Genomic DNA, 21,369 nt, shown 5'->3' on the forward strand with positions numbered 1-21,369 from the left:
AAAGTTTAATGGCTCGATTACTGTTATTTCCGGTAAATAAAAGGCGAGGATGAGGACGAGTTCGGAATACAAGTGTGGATTGGCGGGGCTTCGAGAACGGCAGATGATATTATTGAATAAAGCAGAAGACAATAGTTGAGTATTATTGAATCTACGACCTCATCGTAATGTGGGTGCACAACTGCCGGTCCCGGTGTTGGAAATTGTAAGCCTGAGAACGGAGAACGGGATTGCCGTCGGTACCGACACTCGCTATATAATGGAACAGCTCCAGCTCGTGTCTGCCGTAGTGGAAAAGACAATAGAGAAAATGGTGAGATCTAACCGAGTCTTACCCTCATTACCATCTTCCGACACTTCCGCTTTTCATCATCATCATTATCGTCTTCTTCCCCGACGAGCAATTCCCTTTTTATTGCCCACTTTTTCTTATTATTTTTTTATTTTATTATTCCAAGACATCCGTCATTTTATTTCTTCACCTAGCGGCCCGAGTTCGTCGCCTCGGGACGACCCCCGGGAGTATCAACCGGTGACATAACGCCAAAAATAAAAGTTATACCCCAGTTGTCTTCTTATTCATATATTTCCTCTCTGTCTTTATTTTCATCCTCTACGCTCCATTGAGGAATGGATAATTCAATTTCCAAAAAGTAACTTACTTTAAACTGTCTCGAGTTTCTTCTGGAGAAACTTTAAGTGTTTTATTCCATTCATGTCCTAAGAATGGAAACCGGATTAGCTCGGCTTACCGCTTTGAATCGCTAAAAAAATTCTATAAGAGAAATTCGAGAGAATATACTCGAATTTTTTCTTGGGCAGTAATAGAATTATTTTTATTGATATTGCCATTAATTGCTTATTTTTTAGAGAATTTATAAATTCTTTTTGCTTTAATTATTAAGTTGGAAAAATTATTAATATTTTTTTTTTAATTATCTATATTATTAAGAGAATAAGAAAAATTTTGTGTCCACGATAGTCAGATGATAAAATCGGTTTTTTAGTTAAATTTAATGTCATTGCAAAGGTCGTGACTTGAGCTTGCGCCTTTTAAAGGTTTTATATCATTCTCACCGATAGTTAATTTACAATGATAAGTATTCAGGCTGCATTCGAAAATGCTCTATCTCTAGATACATAATTAAGGAATGACTCTGTATCTCGTGAGCTATTGACATTTTTAAAGATATAAGCTCATCCCGATGTTATACTCATCAAGACCTTTCATTTGAGTACCCACATCAATTTTTCATATATTTATATATATTATATATATGTATATATGAAAAATATATCAAGAATGCATGTAGGTACTCAAATGAAAGCTCTTGATAAGTGTAACATCGGAATGAGCTTATATTTTAAAAAATGTCAATAATTAAGAAATGACCTTGTATCTTGTGAACTATTGACATTTTTAAAGATATAAGCTCATCCCAATGTTACACTCATCAAGACCTTTCATTTGAGTACCCACATCAATTTTTCATATATTTATATATATTATATATATGTATATATGAAAAATATATGAAAAATGCATGTGTGTACTCAAATAAAAGCTCTTGATGAGTGTAGCATCGGGAAGAGCTTATATCTTCAAAATATATATTATATATATGTATATATGAAAAATATATGAAAAATGCATGTGTGTACTCAAATAAAAGCTCTTGATGAGTGTAGCATCGGGATGAGCTTATATCTTAAAAAATGTCAATAGTTAAGAAAGTACAGTGCAATTTAACAAAATTCATTATTTAATAAAGCAAAATTTTATTTATTTATACTTTACATAGTGACTGCAAGGTTACTAGTTTAATTTATTTAAATAGCAACAAAAATTAAAAATCAAAAATTTTTAATAAACAATAATTATTTTTATTAAGTTTTAATTATTGTTTCTTTAAAAATATCATAAAAAATTGGCTATATTTTTTTGTAATTAATAACTTTCAGAAAAATTTTTTATTAATTTATAATTTAAATAAAAATAAAAATTATGTGCTTAAGATTGCTTCGAAGCTTACAATTACGACTATATTTTTTTTTTCTGCGAACACAAACGAGCCAGCTAAAGGAATTACATCTAATTGCTCAAACTCACCCAAGAACGCATTGAGAATAAAATCCCCGGAAAAATTACATCGCATTTGCATTACAAATATCAAAAAATAAATATTAAATATTCCTCACCTATTATTTTTGTTCGGTTCTTCGGGAGCTTGCGTGAAATCTACTTTAATCTCTGAACGGCGCGATGGCTTACGCATTACGAATTCTCATGGCGCCCAACTAGAATAGAAATGAGTGAATTGATAAATGAAACAAAAAAAGCGAGCTAAAAAATGCACATAAAACCAACAATAACAACAATAATCATCATCATAATCATAAAAAAGTAAATTTGATATTTCGCGTCAGGAATGAGCGTAAAAAATGTCATTGCGGGATAAAGAGCGAGCCACTGTACCGGCAAATGAGCGTCTCTCTGTCGTGGCGGGTTTAGTACCGAAGATTACACCTAACGAAGTGCGACGCGGAACAATGGGAATAATAATAAAGGTAATTAAATTATAAAATATGCGCGTCGATTACTTAACCTTCTTTTTTTTTTTCAATTTTCCTTTTTTAGCAGAAACATAAATAGAAATAAAAGTTAAAATAGAAATAAAAGATGGGCAAAGCTTGAATGTGTACTCACACGGACTTGTTAGAGCTTTTTTATTTCTCTTTGCCGGCGCTCGAGTATTCCATACTCGGTCCTATTTATTTTCAAAGCAAAAACCCTCTGCTCTGCTCTGCTTCTATTCCCGGCGTAAAAAGTTTTGCAGAGAGCCCAGAAGGAGCAGAGAGTAAAGCGAGCATGAAAGCTCTCCCGATATCCGTATGCTTTTTCTGTAAATACCGGTGAAAAATATGTGCGATATCTTGGCAATGCTACACTGCCTTAAAAACTAACAAACATATATATCAGATATTTATATATAATACATAAAAATCTATATTTATTGAACATGAAGCCTAGAAAATTTAAAAGAATTTAAAGAAAATAATAAAATACTTGTATCACTCGGACCGTATGTCAAGAAATCTTTATCCAATATTTATTGGAGTTATAACTTTACAGACACGGAAAAAAGTCAACTGTAATAAATAACAGTCGATTTGGAATAAGTAATGACCAACTGATAAAAATTACCATTTCAAACAGTAAAATCGTGATTTTACTATTCACTTTATAATATTTACCATTTAAACGTTACAATTTACTCTTTACATGGAAGAAAATACTATTTCAAACAGTAATATTCGCTATGTAAATTTCTAAAATGTTAAAGTATAATAATTAAGAATTTTGACTTTGATATTTATCATTTCGTACCTAAGAAATGATCTTATGATATGTAAAAAGTATAAAATAAAGTTAGTAAATTTCTAATACAAGCAACGTCAATATTTACAAAGTAAAATGGTAAATTTTAAACGCAACGTTAAAAATCAAACTGTAATTATTGATTTGCTTGGACTGGTAAAATGTATATTTTAAAAGTATAATTTTTACTGTTTCAAATGTTAAATTCTCCCAGAGTGAGACCCCCTTCTCTTTCATCTGAGTTCCCCTTCTCCTCATAATATGGACTATACATTGAAATGGCAATTTTTACTGTTTGAAACTGTAATTTTTTAAGATGAAAGAGTCGTTATTTACTATAGTGACAGCTACTAATCACTTATTTTCGATATTAAATTACAAATTGTGGCTTTTACACTTTCTACATTAAGTTCTGTAATATTTATATTTTTGCCACCCCGATGTCCGCTTTACTGTTTGAAACTATAAAAATTAACCGGAATCCGAGTGAATATTACAGTTTACTTTTTTCCGTGCCGAGAATTTAAAAGAATTTAAAGAAAATAATAAAATACTTGTATACAGCAAGAATGGTTCACTTGAACCAAGAAAATATTTTTCTTGCTAATTATTTTCTTGGGCGAAAAAAAAATTTTTTTTTGACACAAGAAATTTCACTTATCCTAACAAAATTAATTCTCTTGCTTCAAGAAATACGTATCTTGATCCAAGACAATTTATTTGAATCAAGAAAGTTTTCTTGTTTTGAGAAAATTTTTCTCTTGCTCTAAAAAATTAAGTTTTTGACAGAAGTAAATTTTCTTGTCTTGAGAAAATTTTTCTCTTGCTCCAAAAAATTAAATATCTCGATAGTAAATTTTCATTAATATTTTTATTGACAAACATGTCAAATGGGAAGATCAAATAATATTGAACCATTTTCTTTCATTTAATATGTATAATTGCGTGCTAAAATAATCTAAAATGGGTATCAAATATTGAAGAGAAAAATTTTCTCAAGGTGAGAAAATTTTTTTCTCAGCTGAAGTAGGTGGCGCTGCTTCCCTAAAGTATCTAAAAATCTTGATCCAATATAAAAATTTATTGAATCAAGTATTTATGATAATTTGAATTAAGAAAAATTACTTCTACCAAGAATAGAATTTCTCGAAAAATTTTTACTTTGGCCAAGACAACTTCGGTCTTCCTTCGGGCACCCGAAAATTTACTTGAGCCAAGAATTTTATTCTCCAGTCAAGAAATCTTTTTTTCTGTGTATCCCTCAGACCGTATGTCAAGAAATTTATCCAATATTTATTGGAGTTATAACTTTACACAGAGTAGTATATAAATTGTTTTCTCTTTATATTATACATATATAGATTGTATTGAACATTATGCATGCCTTTCAATAGGGAATATATAAATAGAAATGGGAATATTTGTATTATGTGCATGTATATTTTATATGTTTGTATGTTATTTTCTTTTATTGGAAGAAATGATGCCGAGCGGGAAACTTCCGTTCAATTTGCCTCGATGAAATTGCTTTCGGGTCCAGTATGTTGTATAGTATGGGTAGTATGGGACATAACTCTCGACACTCAAACTATGGAACGTTAAAGATAGAATATATCATAGACACGTACACAAGCGCAGAACCATAATACCAGGGTTGGATATACTATATTGGCGCTGGTGCAGGGGTGACACTTTCCGGCGAGATATGGGATGATGGGACCAAAAAGGAAGCGAGGAGATTCATCGATTTAGCGCTCCTTCATCGCTTTAACTGCCCGTCGTTAATAATTTAAAGCCGGGAATAGAAAATGGGGAATCGGGAAATTAAAACTCCGCTCGACTACTAATCGAGATTCTCTACTGCACTTTTCCGCTTCAATCAAAAGTAGCGCCAGAAATGTGTCGGGTTATTCATTTATTTGGGTCGCCAGATAATTTATTTTCATTTTAATGTTGATAATAGGGGGGATGCTGATTGTGTTTCTGTTTATTTATTTATTTGCTTTTATTCTGGTTTCAGCGGTGTCGGGAATAAAGGCTGCGGCGCACTAATCTGAGGAATGGCGTCGACGTGGCGTTGGAAAGAGCGGAACCACTGCCATATCATTTCGCTCGAGCCTTTGTTCTTCACAAAGGAAGCCACAAAAAGGACTACAGGTGAGAGTAGTTTGTATCCTAAATTACTCTGCACTTTGTTTCCAGTTATTATTGTCGAAAAGTTCTTTGAATCAATGTTTTCTCTGTTTCAATGGTGATTTATAAACTAGTTCAAGTCCTACAAGCTTATAAAGGAAGTATTTCAGGCAATTTGATATTCAAGTTTTAGCAGTCGATCGGAGAAATTTATTTTGTACCAAAATATTTGATTAATTTGTCCTTTTTTTTTAAATCAGGTCTAAATTCTTCTATAATTAATTTAAATCAGGATGTTGTAAACCAAATTATTTATTTTTTTTTTTAATTTTTTATAAATTCAAAAGTATTGCAGCTTTTTTAGGCATGTAGAAAAATTAAATTTACTTAAGAAAAACTAGAAATTTTAATTGCGCGGACAAAGAGTTGATTTATTAATTTTTTTTTGGAAATTTTGGATTTTTTAAGGTACATTCCTGTGTGTCAATTACAATTCAAGTCAGATTAGACTTTAAAACTTCTTCTACAAAATTTTGAGGCCAAAGAGTTGATAAGTTTATTATTTCTTTAGAAATTTAGAATTTTCAAAGTTATATCTTTGCGTTTTGGTGCCGGGATGTATGATTAGACTTTAAAACTCTCGATAAATTTTTTTCTAATGATCATTATATACCAATTTAATTGTGTTTGTATCCCCTACAAGGTTTTAAGGCCAAAGAATTTATAAGTTTATTATTTCTTTAGAAATTTTGAATTTTTAAAGTTACATCCCTGAGTATCAAGTGTAAGACAGATTAGGCTTTAAAACTTTCAATAAATTTTTTTCTAATGATCATTATATACCAATTGAATTATTTTTGCATCCTTTATAAGGTTTTAAGGCCAAACAGTTGATTAGTTTATTATTTTTTTAGAAATTTTAGTAGAAAAAAAATTTTTTAGTACAAAATTTACTCAAAACAAGAACAGTTTCTTAGTTCAAAAATTTTTCTGCTTAATTTAAGATGATTAAACTTGAAGTTTTTGATTCAAAAAACTTTTTTTTGAAACAAATTAATTTTTTTTTCAATGCGTAAAATTAACATAAAAAATTTAGTAATATTATTTTTTTACTTTAATTTTTAATATATTTTCTAATTAATAAAAATTTTTGGAATTTAATTTAAAGATTCTATCAATAATTTTTTCTTAGTTCAAAATTTTTCTACTTAATTTAAGATGATCAAACTTGAAGTTTTCGGTTCAAAAAATTTTTTTTTTTAAGACAAATTGATTATTTTTTCATTGCGTAAAATTTTAATAATGTTATTTCTTTATTATAATTTTTACTTAATAAATATTTTTGAAATTTAAATTAATGATTCTATCAATAATTAATTAAAATTCCACAAATATTATTCATAGAAGTGGTTAAAAATTGCAAACGTCAAAAATATTCATATATATTAAGATAAAATAAATTGAGAGACAGAAACTGTCAGCGAATTATAGAACCCCGATAAAATAATATTGGAAGTACATTTATATCCCGAGAGTTTATTCTTGTTTGGGACATAATAATTTATTATATTTTTGGACGGTGAGGTCAAAGGTAAACGTAGAACACGAAGACTGAAGCCTAAGCAGATCGGTTTATTTCCAGGGTCGAGGTTCATCCTCAACCCTCATTCTTGTCTTTTGGTCCCTCATATCTTTTCCGGGTGGCGGGCAACGGACCGGACCAGAGTGGGACAGAGGAGTCTCGGAGTCTCCTTTGACGTTTTCCCGTCACTTTTATCGGAGGATCGTATCAAAGCGAAATCGGCCTTCAGGTTGGCTTCTCTTTCATTCTTCTTCTCCTCGACTAACCAAACTGCTATCCCACTGACGTCATTCGTTTGCCCTATATCTCTGGTTGTGTAATAAAAAAATACGAGAGAACAGAAGCGAGCAGAATAAAATAAAAAAGTGTATTTTAACTTTTATTTTTTGCTAAAGCACAGTTGGTTTGGTTTCAGAGAAACGAAAGCAAATTGTCGTCAAAGGTGCACGGAGCCAAACTCTGAGGAACCGGGCAACCGGAACGCCCCTGTAGCGACTTTGGTTTTAAGACTTCCATCCTGGACCACTGATAAAAGATAAACAAAAGCTCAAACTAAAGGTAAAATGTTTACTTGGCTAGAATTTATTATATTTTGTATTCCTTTTTTATATTTTTGCAAGGAGTACTAAAGAAATTTATGAATCGACAGAAATAAGTCATTTTATTTAATGTTAAAGGAAAATGGAAAAAAATTTAAGAAGTTATTCAATAAGTCAAAAGATGTGTTCAAAATTAAAAAAAAAATTAGTATTACTGGCAACTGTAATTTGTGCACTAAAAATAAATAAAGTTTTGCTTTATTAAATAATGAATTTTGTTAAATTGCACTGTACTTTCTTAACTATTGACATTTTTTAAGATATAAGCTCATTTTGATGATACACTCATCAAGATCTTTCATTTGAGTACCCACATCAATTTTTCATATATTTTTCATATATACATATATATAAATATATAAAATATATGAAAAAATTATGTGGGTACTCAAATGAAAGGTCTCGATGAGTCTAACATCAAGATGAGTTAATATCTTCAAAAATATCATTAATTAACAAGATAGCAAAGTCAGTTCTTAATGATTGACATTTTTTAAGATATAAGCTCATCCTGATGTTACACTCATCAAGAGCTTTCATTTGAGTACCCACATCAATTTTTCATATATTCTTCATATATACATATATATAAATATATAAAATATATGAAAAAATTATGTGGGTACTCAAATGAATGGTCTCGATGAGTGTAATGTCGGGATGAGCTTATATTTAAAAAATATCATTAGTTGACAAGATAGCAAAGTTAGTTCTTAATTATAGACATTTTTTAAGATATTAACTCATCCCGATATTACACTCATCAAGAGTTTTCATTTGAGTACCCACATGCATTTTGATATATTTTTCATATATACATATATGTAATATTTATAAATATATGAAAAATTGATGTGGGTACTCAAATGAAAGTTCTTGACGAGTGTAACATCGGGATGAACTTATATCTTTAAAAATGTCAATAGTTCACGAGATACAAGGTCATTTCTTAATTATGAATCTAGAGATTGAGCATTTTCGAGTGCAGCCTAAATACTTATCATCATAAATTGAATATTACCCATTTTATCACATAAATACACTGGCCACAGAATTTTGCTTATTCTCTTAATAATATAGATTATTTTTTAGAAAATTTAATAATAAAATTAAAAAATTTATTTGCCCAATAATAATCTTCAAACTAGTTGAATTGACCAAAAATTATTTTAAAATGAAAATAAATTTAAATAAAATCGAAATATAAAAAAAATAAGTCAATTATATGTCCTTCTTTTGATATCGCAAAGTTAAAAAAAAATAAAAAGATATAATAAAAGCAGAAGAGAGTAAATGAAGAGTGGATAAAGTCTAAGTCAGAAAATCAGGACAGCTTGGAACTTTAGAAAACTATCTCACGGCTGACTGAGCCCCTTGTGCAAGAGAAATAATTACTCAGAGACCCTTTCTTACTCTTACATACCCTTTGCTAAAGTTATCCCTCTAGTATAATTAACCAATTATAAGACACTTATAAATATAGATCAATTATGTAACAAAATTCGGATCTCTTGCTCTCAAGAAGAATATCCGAATAATATTAACCCTTATATTACTCCACTGTCTTATTCTCTTATTATTAATGACAACATAAAGTCAAAGGCGCTTGTAAAAGTTGGGAATATACTTCCAGTAATTATCCCCGAGCTCCAGGCCATGATTCAAGAACAAAAGTCATGATTAAAAGTAGTAAAGAGTGAAATTATTTTTTGAAATCACCGACAGCTCAAAAATGAATGAATATATTATGTAAATTCAAACGTACTAATGCATACACAGCTTTTTATGCGCCATAAATATTTAAAATTTATTTAGCATATAAACTTTTCCGCGGTGAAAAGTTATAATTGCAGATAAGCTTTTAAATTTTAACGAATGGTGAATTTATATGTCTGAAAGTTCTGCGTACAACATTGTTTTGTGTTTTTATTTAAAGGGTTGTTATTTACCTGTGATTGCAGTTGATAAACAGGAACGGCAGACAGGCAGACACAGAAGGGCTCAAAATGGGCCCGGTACCTCACGGTGTATTCCACTGAGCAATGCAAGTAGTTAGGGCCGAGGCCCTGCTAGTGAGCATGTGGCTCACTAGAGAATGAAGAAGCAAAACGTCCGGACCCTATCGTTGATCGTCTGCACGTTCACCTACCTCCTTATCGGCGCTGCAGTGTTTGACTCCCTCGAGTCCGAGACGGAAAAACTGCGCAAAGAAGCGTTAGACGGTAATTAGTATTTTATATTCATTATCATGAATTATAGTTATTATTGAGTCGCGTTTTTAATACAAAAAAATTTTTTTCCTTCAATTATTTAAAAAATGTTGAAAATTTTTTAATCTATTAAAACTAAATAATAAATAAAATTTTGCTTTGTTAAATAATGAATTTTGTTAAATTGCACTGTAATTTCTTAACTATTGATATTTTCGAAAATATAAGCTCATCCTGATGTTACATTCATTAAGAGCTTTCATTTGAGTACCCACATGCATTTTCATATATTTTTCATATATTTATATATATATATATATAAATATATATAATATATATAAATATATGAAATATATGAAAAATTGATGTGGGTACTCAAATGAAATGTCTCGATGAGTGTAATGTCGGAGTGAGCTTATATCTTTAAAAATGTCAATAGTTGACAACATGGCAAAGTCAGTTCTTAATTATTGATATTTTTAAAGATGTAAGCTCATCCTGATGTTATACTCATCAAGACCTTTCATTTAAGTACCCACATGCATTTTTGATATATTTTTCATCTATTTATATATATAATATATATAAATATATGAAATATATGAAAAATTGATGTGGGTACTCAAATGAAATGTCTCGATGAGTGTAATGTCGGAGTGAGCTTATATCTTTAAAAATGTCAATAGTTGACAACATGGCAAAGTCAGTTCTTAATTATTGATATTTTTAAAGATGTAAGCTCATCCTGATGTTATACTCATCAAGACCTTTCATTTAAGTACCCACATGCATTTTTGATATATTTTTTATATATACATATATATAATATATATAAATATATGAAAAATTGATGTGGGTACTTAAATGAAAGGTCTCGATGAGTGTAATGTCGGGATTAGCTTATATCTTTAAAAATGTCAATAGTTCACAAGATACAAGGTCATTTCTTAATCATGTATCTAGAGATAATGGAGACAAAATTTTTCTTATTCTCTTAATAATATAGATAATGAAAAATAAATTTTTTTAATTTATTAAAACGAATAAAAAAATTTTTTTTTAATTTTTTTGCTTAAAAAAATTAATAATTTTTAATTTTTATACCCAAAAGTCTAAAATTTTAAATTTCTCAAGTGCAAAAATAAAAATAAAAATTTTTTTTTAAATTAATCTATTGGTTTTTTAACGCTTTTAAATTTTCATTTATAATGCGTTTTATTCTATTAATTTAAATAAAATACAAAAAATTTCAGCCATCGAGAGAATGGTAAAACGCAAATACAACATAAGCGAAGACGACTTCAAAATAATGGAAACCGTGGTGCTGAAGACGGAACCACACAAGGCTGGCCAGCAGTGGAAATTTGCCGGGGCATTCTATTATGCCATCACGGTCCTCACTACTATCGGTCGGTACACACGCAGCTCTCACTATTTCCATCATCCTCACCCTCGACCCCCACGAATTCAATCTCACAAAATCACATGCCGTTCTATCGCGTAATTTCATAGCGCTTAAGCGAATTTACGTGTTTTAGTCGATTATTTTTCACCCGTATATAGCACAGTACCTATCCTGGCCATAAACTTTGTCCCTGTACTCTGTATTTTATCTATTTTCTGACTTTTTGGACTGCTCCTCACTCAAGTAAACTTTCATTATCAGGTTACGGGCACTCGACTCCAAATACGATAAGCGGTAAGCTGTTCACGATGTGCTACGCGATGATCGGCATACCCTTGGGCCTCGTCATGTTTCAAAGCATCGGAGAGCGTTTAAATAAATTTTCATCCGTCGTCATACGCAGAGTCAAACAACTACTCAACTGCAAGGACGTTCAGGTAGCCTACCCACTCGCCCCCGCATTCAATAATCCTCATTATTGCTAATTCTACTCGTCCAGACAAAAGGAATAATCATACAAAAGCTATTATTATACAGATCTATATTAATTCTCCTCAAATTTGCTACACACGATTTTGGCCCAATTTATCGCTATGTTGACTTTATCAACAATATTAATTTTCGGAAAATTTTTTCAATCAAAAATAATAAATCAAGGTTGAGATTTTTTTAATTAAAAATTTAAAAACTAACTACTAACTAAGTAAATAAACTAAATTTTGCTTTATTAGATAAAAAATTTTATTAAATTGCACTGTACTTTCTTAAATATTGACATTTATAAAGATATAAGCTCATCCTGGTGTTGCACTCATCAAGAGCTTTCATTTGAATACCCACATGCATTTTGATATATTTTTCATATATACATATATGTAATATATATAAATATATAAAATATATGGAAAATTGATGTGGGTACTCAAATGAAAGGTCGCAATGAGTGTATTGTCGGGGTGAGCTTATATCATTAAAAATGTCAATAGTTCACAAGATACAAGGTCATTTCTTAATTATTGACATTTTTCAAGATATAAGCTCATCTCGATATTGCACTCATCAAGAGCTTTCATATGAGTACCCACATGCATTTTTATATATTTTTCATATATACATATATATATAAATATATGAAAAATTGATGTGGGTACTCAAATGAAAGGTTTCGATGAGCATAACATCAAGATGAGGTTATATCTTTAAATATGTCAATATTTCACAAGATACAAGATCATTTCTTAATTATTGACCTTTTTTAAAATATAAACTCATTTTGATGATACACTCATCGAGATCTTTCATTTAAGTACCCACATGTAATTTTTTATATATTTTACATATATGGTATTTGTGAAATATATATATATATATATATAAAATATATGAAAAATTGATGTGGGTACTCAAATGAAAGGTCTCGATGAGTGTAACATCAGGATGAGCTTATATCTTTAAAAATGTCAATAGTTCTCAAGATACAAACGATCTAAAGATAGAATATTTAATTTTTTTACTCAATTTTTTAGAGCTGAAAAATGAAAAAAATTAATTTTTATTCTTAGTAAAAAATTGTTAACATTATCCGCAACCCTCTAATGACATCAAACACTTCTCATAAAAATAAAAAATAAAAATTGACAATTTTATATAAAAAAAATTGAAAAATAATTTTTCTGTTAAAAGGCATCGGAAATAAATTTAATTTTCGTGGTGACGTTTCTCTCAAGTCTGACGATAACGTGTGGCGCAGCTGCATTCTCACGATACGAAGGCTGGACTTACTTCGATTCTCTATACTACTGCTTCATAACACTGACAACGATCGGGTTTGGCGACATGGTAGCGCTGCAGAAGGACAATGCGCTCGATAATAAACCCGAGTATGTAATATTTGCGCTAATATTTATCCTGTTTGGACTGGCGATAGTTGCCGCCTCGCTTAACTTGCTCGTCCTCAGATTTGTCACGATGAATACGGAGGATGAGAGGCGAGATGAAGCAGAAGCGCTCCAGGTACATACTTACATAAATTTACCGAAACATTAAAAGTAATGTTACTTCATAAAGTGTAATAACAATTAAAAAAAAAATAAAACACTAACTTTAATAATTAAAGGCTGCGCAAGGGGCTGTCAGACTGGAGGGCGACGTGATAACTGCCAACGGCTCGATACTCTCGGGGCAAATGGGGAACCAGGGTGACACGATATCCCTGGTAGACGACGCGTCGGTCTGCAGTTGCAGGTGTACTGGGTTTTACAGGAAGCAGCGGCGACCGCGGTTCACAGTCCGGCGTTCGCCCGGAAAGATCTCGCATCTGCTGCCTATGCAGCAGTTTCCGGCCTCGAATTTTAGGGATGACATTCGTCCGCCGCCTCTCACGCCGCTTCTTCAAGTACCGCCAATTTACCAGCACCGAGCGAGCATCTGACGACCTCCATCAGTTAAAACAATGCCCACACCCGCTCACGTAATACTGCAGTACCAAATGACGCGACGTGCGTCTTTTTGAATATAACACTTCCATTCCTGTAAACCATTATTCTATTCGTATTATATATATATATATATATATATATATATATATATATATATATATATATATATATATATATATATATATATATATTTAATATTAATAATATTTATTAATATAATTAGTAAAAAAATTACCTTTAAAGATTAACAATTATTATTATAAATATGTAATTCAAATGTGATACGAAAATTAAGTATTGTGAGGATGAATACGACTCGTCGTATCAGAGATTTATTTCTCAATCTCAATCGTGCCATAAAACTCTAGCCAAATTCATTATTCCGATAATTATTATTGTAATTACTATGGTGACTGTGTAGTTGCAATCCAAGTTAGGTTTTCTGAAACAAATGGAGTCATGTCTAAATATTATGTGATATCATTATTATTGAAAATTAATGAATTTGTAATTAATTAATTAATTTAAGTTAAAAATGATTATTTCAGTACACAGAAAAAAAATTTCTTGATGGAGAACAAAATTCTTGGCTTAAGAAAATTTTCGGGTGAAGGAAGACCGAAGGTAAAATTTTTCTTTAAATTTTATTCTTGGCGGAAGTAATTTTTTCTTAATTCAAATTATCATAAATTCTTGATGCAATAAATTTTTACATTTGATCAAGATTTTTAGATACTTTAGGGAAGCAGTGCCACCTACTTCAGCTGAGAAAAAAATTTTCTCACCTTGAGAAAATTTTTCTCTTGAATATTTGATATTAATTTTATATTATTTTACCGTGCAATTATACGTATTGAATGAAAAAAAATGATGAAATATTATTTGATCTTCCCATTTGATATGTCAATCAATAAAAATATTAATTAAAATTTACTTCTATCTTGATATTTAATTTCTTGGAGCAAGAGAGAAATTTTCTCAAGACAAGAAAATTTACTTCTATCAAGAATTAAATTTTTTGGAGCTCGAGGCTGAATTTTCTCAAAACAAGATTTTTTTGACTTAAATAAATTTTCTTGGATCAAGATACGTATTTTTTAAAGCAAGAGAATTAATTTTGTTGGAACAAGTGAAATTTCTTGTATAAAAAAAAAATTTTTTTTCGCTCAAGAAAATAATTAGGAAAAAACATATTTTCTGGCTCAACTGAGTGAAAAAAAATTTCAGATAGTTGCTAGTATAATCCAGACAACAATGAGTATCATCCAGATTACAATGAATATAATCCAGATTATAATAATTATAATCTAGATATCACGCAGTATAATCTGGATTTTTTTTTGCTACTATCTGAAATTTTTTTTCACCACAGATATCACTGAGTATAATCTAGGATTATATCCAGTGTTATCTTGTTCTTTCCATGAAGTGAACCTTGTTTTCTGTGTACAAAGAATTATAATCATTTTGTTATTGAAAGTATTTCTTAACAGTACCTTCTATTTTTAAATTCTTAATAATAATCTTATTATTAATTTTTAATAATAATTAAAAAAAAATAAAATTATAATTGTAATTTACTTAGCTACTAATTTTTAACAATTTTATTTTCTTAAAAAATTATTAATATGGTTATATTTTAATTTAAAAATTGAAGAAAACTAAAAGGATAATATTTCAAGTGAGTAGTTAGATATTTAAAATAAAAAATGATACTTAGACATGGAGCCAAAAGTAAAATTAATCAGATAAATTTTCTTATTATCAAAAGAATAAATCTTGTTAAATCTTACTATCCCCTCGCTCAAAAAAGCTCGACTAGACAAACGTTAATGCGTTAATCCGATCCATGTACTTCCTGGTAGTCTCACACTCAGACTCAGACTGTACCGTAGTAGTCTCAGTTGCCCTCATCTAAATCACCAGAGATTGCCGAGTCCGTGTACTCTCGTAATTCAGTGTGACCCTATAAAAAAAAATACGAGACAAAAATTAATGTCGAGAGTACTGGGCGCAATCTCGATAATCTTGTACAAAGAAAAACGAAAAAAGAATAATAATATTATTAAATTTGATTTAATTTACTGATTTAATTATAATTATAATTATTATTAATAGCAGGCAAGTGACCATGTGTTCCGTAGTGCGAGAATAAAAATCCATAACAGATTATTTATATATAAATACAAATGAGTAAATATAAATAAATAAAATATATTATATATATCTACGTTCAAACTTTAAGAGAAGTAAAATTTTTCATTAACAATTTTGCAATTTATATGTATATATATGAAGTAAAAATAGTAATAATAATAATCATAATAATAATAATGAATACAAAATAGTTTTAGGTGCTACGAGTTGAGGTGACTTTGTGCCTCGATGTAAATATTATTAATAATGATAATGGATGATAAAAAAAAATACAATACAAAGAAAAAAAAAGTAAATAAAAAAAAAAAATAAAAACACAACGCAGAAGCGGTGACGATTAAATTCCGAATTTTACACTTCTTAACTTTAAGGTCTAATCCATAGACTTGTTGGTGTGTCTCGTTAGCCAAAGTGTATCTCATTAAATCAGATGGTTTAAATATTTAAATCACACGACAATGATCCTTTGCTAACCGCTTGACATTGTAACAAATAAATTTTTCGAAACGGGTCAATCAAGTATTTGAAATATTCCAAGATCTACATGTACAAATATATATATATAAATATAAGTAATTATTAATTAATATTAAATATAATAATAATACTTATTGATAAATAATATATTATATTATAGATTTAATCTTTATGATTTTATGCCTTGTAAAAATCCGTACAGTTAGCTGCTTATTTTAAATCTTTCAAATAATTCAATCACAAATTTAAATCGATAAAGAATTTTTATGATACTTCATTGTTTAATTATCGCTCGTATTTATCAGAGAAAAAGAATTATCTATGAGGGGATTTGAAACTACACAGAAAGAAAAATTTCTTGAAATTTTATTCTTGGTAGAAGTAATTTTTTCTTAATTCTAATTATTATAAATACTTGATTCAATAAATTTTTATATTTGATCAAGCTTTTTAGATACTTGAGGGAAGCAGTGCCACCTACTTTCTACATTCTATATTATTTTAGCGTGCAATTATACATGTTAAATGAAAAAAAATGATGAAATATTATTTGATCTTCCCATTTTATATGTTAATCAATGAAAATATTAATGAAAATTAACTTCTATCTTTATATATATTTTTTTTTCTTTTTTTTTTTTTTAATTTGTTTAAAGTCGCATAAGCTACTAAGGTCATGAGCGACTACGGTAGGGGGTAAACTTTTGAGATTGGAACTCGTTTTATTTTTTGGGCTGAGCAGAATAATACACTTAAATATTGAAAATATTCATTGGTGTACGCCGGACTCGAACCCGGTCCAATGCTTTGGCAAGCAAGGGCCGGATCCGATAGGGCTACTGCGCGCCTTCTTAATATTTAATTTTTTGGAGCAAGAGAGAAATTTTTTTAAGGCAAGAAAATTTACTTCTATCAAGAACTAAATTTTTTGGAGCAAGAGACTGAATTTCCTCAAAACAAGATTTTCTTGGCTTAAATAAATTTTCTTGGATCAAGATACGTATTTCTTAAAGCAAGAGAATTTTGTTGGAATAAGTGAAATTTCTTGTCAAAGAAAATACTTAGAAAAAAAAATATTTTGAACCTTTTTTTCTGTGTTGGGTTGTATTACGTAGTTTTGAGTGATGATAAAATTTCCAGCTCTTAAGGTTCATTTAAAATTAATTTCCTTAGAAATATTTAATTAAGTATTATGTTTATAATTGTATGCTATAAAATTATTATTATCGTTATGGTTATTATTATTATTATTATTATTAAGTATGATAGTTATTATTGGAACATTACATGTAAAACCGTCAAATTAAGACGACGGAGCTTAGTTAGAAATGGGACACAATTAGAGATATGAGGATAATGTGCTTTGCTGGTTTCACGAGTACAAATGGCTATAATAATGAATGAGAGTAAAGATACATGACCGGATTATTAATCTACTATTATATAGAAATATGATTAATACGACATGTGAGCGAGAATTTCTCACAATACAACGTGAGTCTGAGGCGGAGCGCTCACACTACTTAGAGTATGATTGTTAATAAAATTGTAAAGTAAATTAAATTAAAAAAAAAAACTGTAATATAGTAATATTAATTCATTAAATAAATTAATTAAAAATAAGGCAAAAGAAGAGTCTAATGGCTCCTTTGCGACTTACGAATTAAAAGATATGGCCTTCGTAATATGTCATGTCGCTGAAAATCAGCTGAATATAATAATAATGATAATGATAATAATAATAAACAATTAATTAATAATAGTGTATATCGTAAATGGTATATAAAAATAAATTTTACCTCTTCTTCTTATTCTTCTTAATCTTTAACTTATAAAATAATTGAATTATTCTTCCATTTATTATCTGGCTCTCGTTAACAATTTTTGCAGATTTAAAATTGGATATTTAACTCAAAAATGTTATTAAATATTTAGCTTTGTTCTCATCAACAATTTTATTCCATCGTCGATAAATATTTTATAATTTTAGCTGAAACGATAAATTTATAAATAATTATTCAAATATATCACGTATCTATCTCACGTATCGAAGAAGAGTAAAAAAATAATATAAATATTAATAAAGATAAATTATAAATATTATTAAAATAAAATATGTAAGTTGCCAACGAATTTTAGACCAAACTGTCCCAGCGTCGACGATTAGTGAGAGTTTAAGATTTTAAGTATAAAAATAAACACGTTGCTTTTATTATTATTATTTAATTTGTAAAAAGCGATTGAAGGATTTACCCTGATATTGGCAGTATTGTTAATTTCAGTACCGACGCATTTAATTTGACCCGATATTATAAAGAGGTTTATGATTACGATTGCTAATTTAAATATTTTCCATTAGCTTAATTTGAAGGCTGATTAAATTGTCAGAACGTGATGTGTTGTGGCATACCTCCAACTGCGTGTGGTTTAAATCCATTTTGAAACTGTCTCAAAGGATATCATGGCTAAATTAATGTATTTTTATTTGCTAAATCTTCCCGGTTAATTTTTAAGTTATTTGTTAATAATCTTTAATTAATACACTGATAGAAGGATTTTTTTAACTATTAATAATTTAATTTATTTCAAGACAATTATTTAATTTATTAAATATTTTTTAATATTCAATAAATATTTATTAATAGTTAAAAAATATTTATTAAAAGTTTGGAAAATCCAAAAGTGCACGCCTCATAACGCTCATTCATTTTTTAAGAAAAAATAAATTGTGTAACTGATAAAAAAAAAGAAAATTATAATTAAGTAATTTCTTACAGAGTATTTTTTTTTTTTAAATATCAGCGTCCTTTTTTCTTGTTATATGCGCACGCAGTCTAAAAAAATCTAGCTTTATCAAGTGGCGCCATAGTTTTCACGTGACAAATAAGAAAAATTCGTTTGTCTTTGTACGGTTATACCGTAATAAATTTTAATAAAATTTCAATTTAAAAAAAAAATACGTAAACTAGGCTACTGATATGAAATACGGACCCAGTTCATCGCATTCGTAAACTAATAAAAAAGGTCCGGTCTTGAAATATCAATTTGTTTGGGAGTAATCATTGGTACATCCAAAATGGGGTGACATCCAGACGTTCACGTAATAGTATATTACACATCTAGGGCAGTAAAATAAGAAATGTCTCAGATCACATGTAATTGTTGTCCGAGGCGAAGCCGAGGTCAATAAACATGTGATCTGAGGCTTTCTTATTTACTGCCCGTGGTGTGTATACTATTTTTCTCCTCGACGGAGGCGGAAAGCGGCATTTTCGTTTAGCGCAGCGGGAGGAAAATTGACGCTTTCCGCCCGGAGGTGAGAAAAATTTTTTTCAAAACGTTTTTTTTTTTCAAAATAGCTACATGAAATGATTTTAGAAAGTAAAATATGGTTTAATTTAAGTGTTTTCTCCGTGTACATCTACTTATATTATTGTATAAGTGTAATATGGTTGTGATAGAGACATTTAAAGGTCACAAAATTGCTTGACCTTGACGAGTCGAGTATAAAGCACAACCTCACGCGCTTCGCGCTATGAGGCGTGCAAAAGTTAATAAATATTTTTGCTTTTTATTTTGAATAAATATTTATTAACAGATTTATTAACAGATATTCATTAACTATTAATGAATATTTATTAACTGTTAATAAATATTTATTAAATCTTATGATGTTAAAAAATAATTTATTAACAATTAATAAAGCTTATTGAATATAAACAAATCCTTCTATCAGTGTACACTGATAGAAGGATTTATTAATTATTAATAATTTAATTTATTCAAAGACAATTATTTAATCTATTAAGTTTTAGTAAATATTTTTTAATATTCAATAAATATTTATTTGGGAGGAAAGTATATTTATTAATAGTTAAGGGGGGAAATACGTGTACAGGCTTAAAACGATTCAATTTTTTTTTTTTTATAAATCGCTTGTAAAACTATTCAAAAATATAGATTGAAAATTTAAAGTCAAAATTTCCATTCGTTCAAAAGTTATAAGCGATTTATTAATTACTTTAATACTATTTTACATTAACTTTTTCTGTCACTTTTTTTTCAAACGCGTTTTTCTCGAAACGAGTTTTTTCAAAACTGTGTGCAGTCTAGCTCAAAGAGTTTTAAACCAATCATCTTGCGATATGGCTTATAATTTTCTTTATACAATTACCTTGAATATGAACTTCAATCGAAAGCGATATTTTTATTTAAACTATTTTTTTTTTAATAGACAATGTATGAAAAAGTGGTAAAAAATCACGACTTAATTTCACAGCCCTGTGAAAAATGGAAATTTTTACTTTTTTTTTGTGGAATTGAGGTTCATATGGAAGATACACACATAAATGAAGTAATTTTTCTGTGCCATTGATTTCAAATAAAAATTGTGGCTTCCAAACTGCACACAGATTGCTAAATCGGATGACAACCTACGATGTGTATCAGCTGATATCTCCGCTATTTGTTAACTTATATTGTTGTTTAATACGAAAAAATACTCATAAATAGATGTATAAAATGACCTGATAGTTTCAATAAATAATATTAATTTCTTATACCTTAAAAAAAATTAATGAAAATCAGCATGAAAACGACCTTCTACACGTATTTCCCCCCTTAATAAGTATTTATTGATAGTTAATAAATTCTATTAACAGTTAATAAATATTTTTGCTTTTTATTTTGAATAAATATTTATTAACAGTTAACAAATATTCATCAACCATTAATGAATATTTATTAAATATTAAGAATTTAATTTATTTAAAGACACTTATTTAATTTATTTAATATTTTTTAACATTCAATAAATATTTATTATTAGTTAATAAATATTTTGTTGAGTGAATTTGTTTGGCTTGCAATTTTATATGATATGAAGATTGCTTGTAAATAAAAATCATCTTTATAAGTTATTTGCAATAATTAAATTATATTATAATAACGTTTATTGTAAAATATGAAATTTTATCACAGCTCATAATT

The 21,369-nt window shown here is 28.9% G+C and overlaps 1 protein-coding gene and 2 long non-coding RNA genes across 5 annotated transcripts in view; 1 reads left to right on the forward strand and 2 right to left on the reverse strand.

Moving 5' to 3' along the window:
• Nucleotides 1-9,772, reverse strand: part of LOC123270911 — a 112,198-nt gene extending 102,426 nt beyond the window's left edge. For both annotated transcript variants that reach the window (XR_006510720.1, XR_006510721.1), the window contains exons 1-2: nt 9,643-9,772; nt 2,200-2,298 (exon numbers count right to left, since the gene is read on the reverse strand). This is a non-coding gene — a long non-coding RNA (uncharacterized LOC123270911). The remainder of the gene's footprint in view (nt 1-2,199; nt 2,299-9,642) is intronic.
• Nucleotides 9,756-13,856, forward strand: LOC123270868 (two pore potassium channel protein sup-9). The gene is made up of 5 exons (XM_044737016.1): nt 9,756-9,915; nt 11,157-11,312; nt 11,570-11,745; nt 12,992-13,321; nt 13,425-13,856. Exons 1-5 carry the CDS (start codon nt 9,789-9,791, stop codon nt 13,737-13,739), a joined length of 1,104 nt encoding a protein of 367 aa, XP_044592951.1. The 5' UTR covers nt 9,756-9,788; the 3' UTR covers nt 13,740-13,856.
• LOC123270902 lies at nt 9,811-16,363 on the reverse strand. 2 transcript variants are annotated; one of them, XR_006510716.1, is made up of 4 exons: nt 16,220-16,363; nt 15,540-15,712; nt 13,982-14,188; nt 9,811-9,893 (listed from the first exon to the last, which is right to left on the reverse strand). It is a non-coding gene; the product is annotated as an uncharacterized LOC123270902 (long non-coding RNA). The 2 variants fall into 2 exon arrangements; XR_006510719.1 differs by lacking the exon at nt 9,811-9,893 and adding an exon at nt 13,708-13,837 and having other exon boundaries at nt 16,220-16,362.
• Between the last annotated feature and the right edge of the window lie 5,006 nt (nt 16,364-21,369).

This window comes from Cotesia glomerata, linkage group LG1 (genome assembly GCF_020080835.1).
Source record: "Cotesia glomerata isolate CgM1 linkage group LG1, MPM_Cglom_v2.3, whole genome shotgun sequence".
Taxonomy (NCBI): domain Eukaryota; kingdom Metazoa; phylum Arthropoda; class Insecta; order Hymenoptera; family Braconidae; genus Cotesia; species Cotesia glomerata.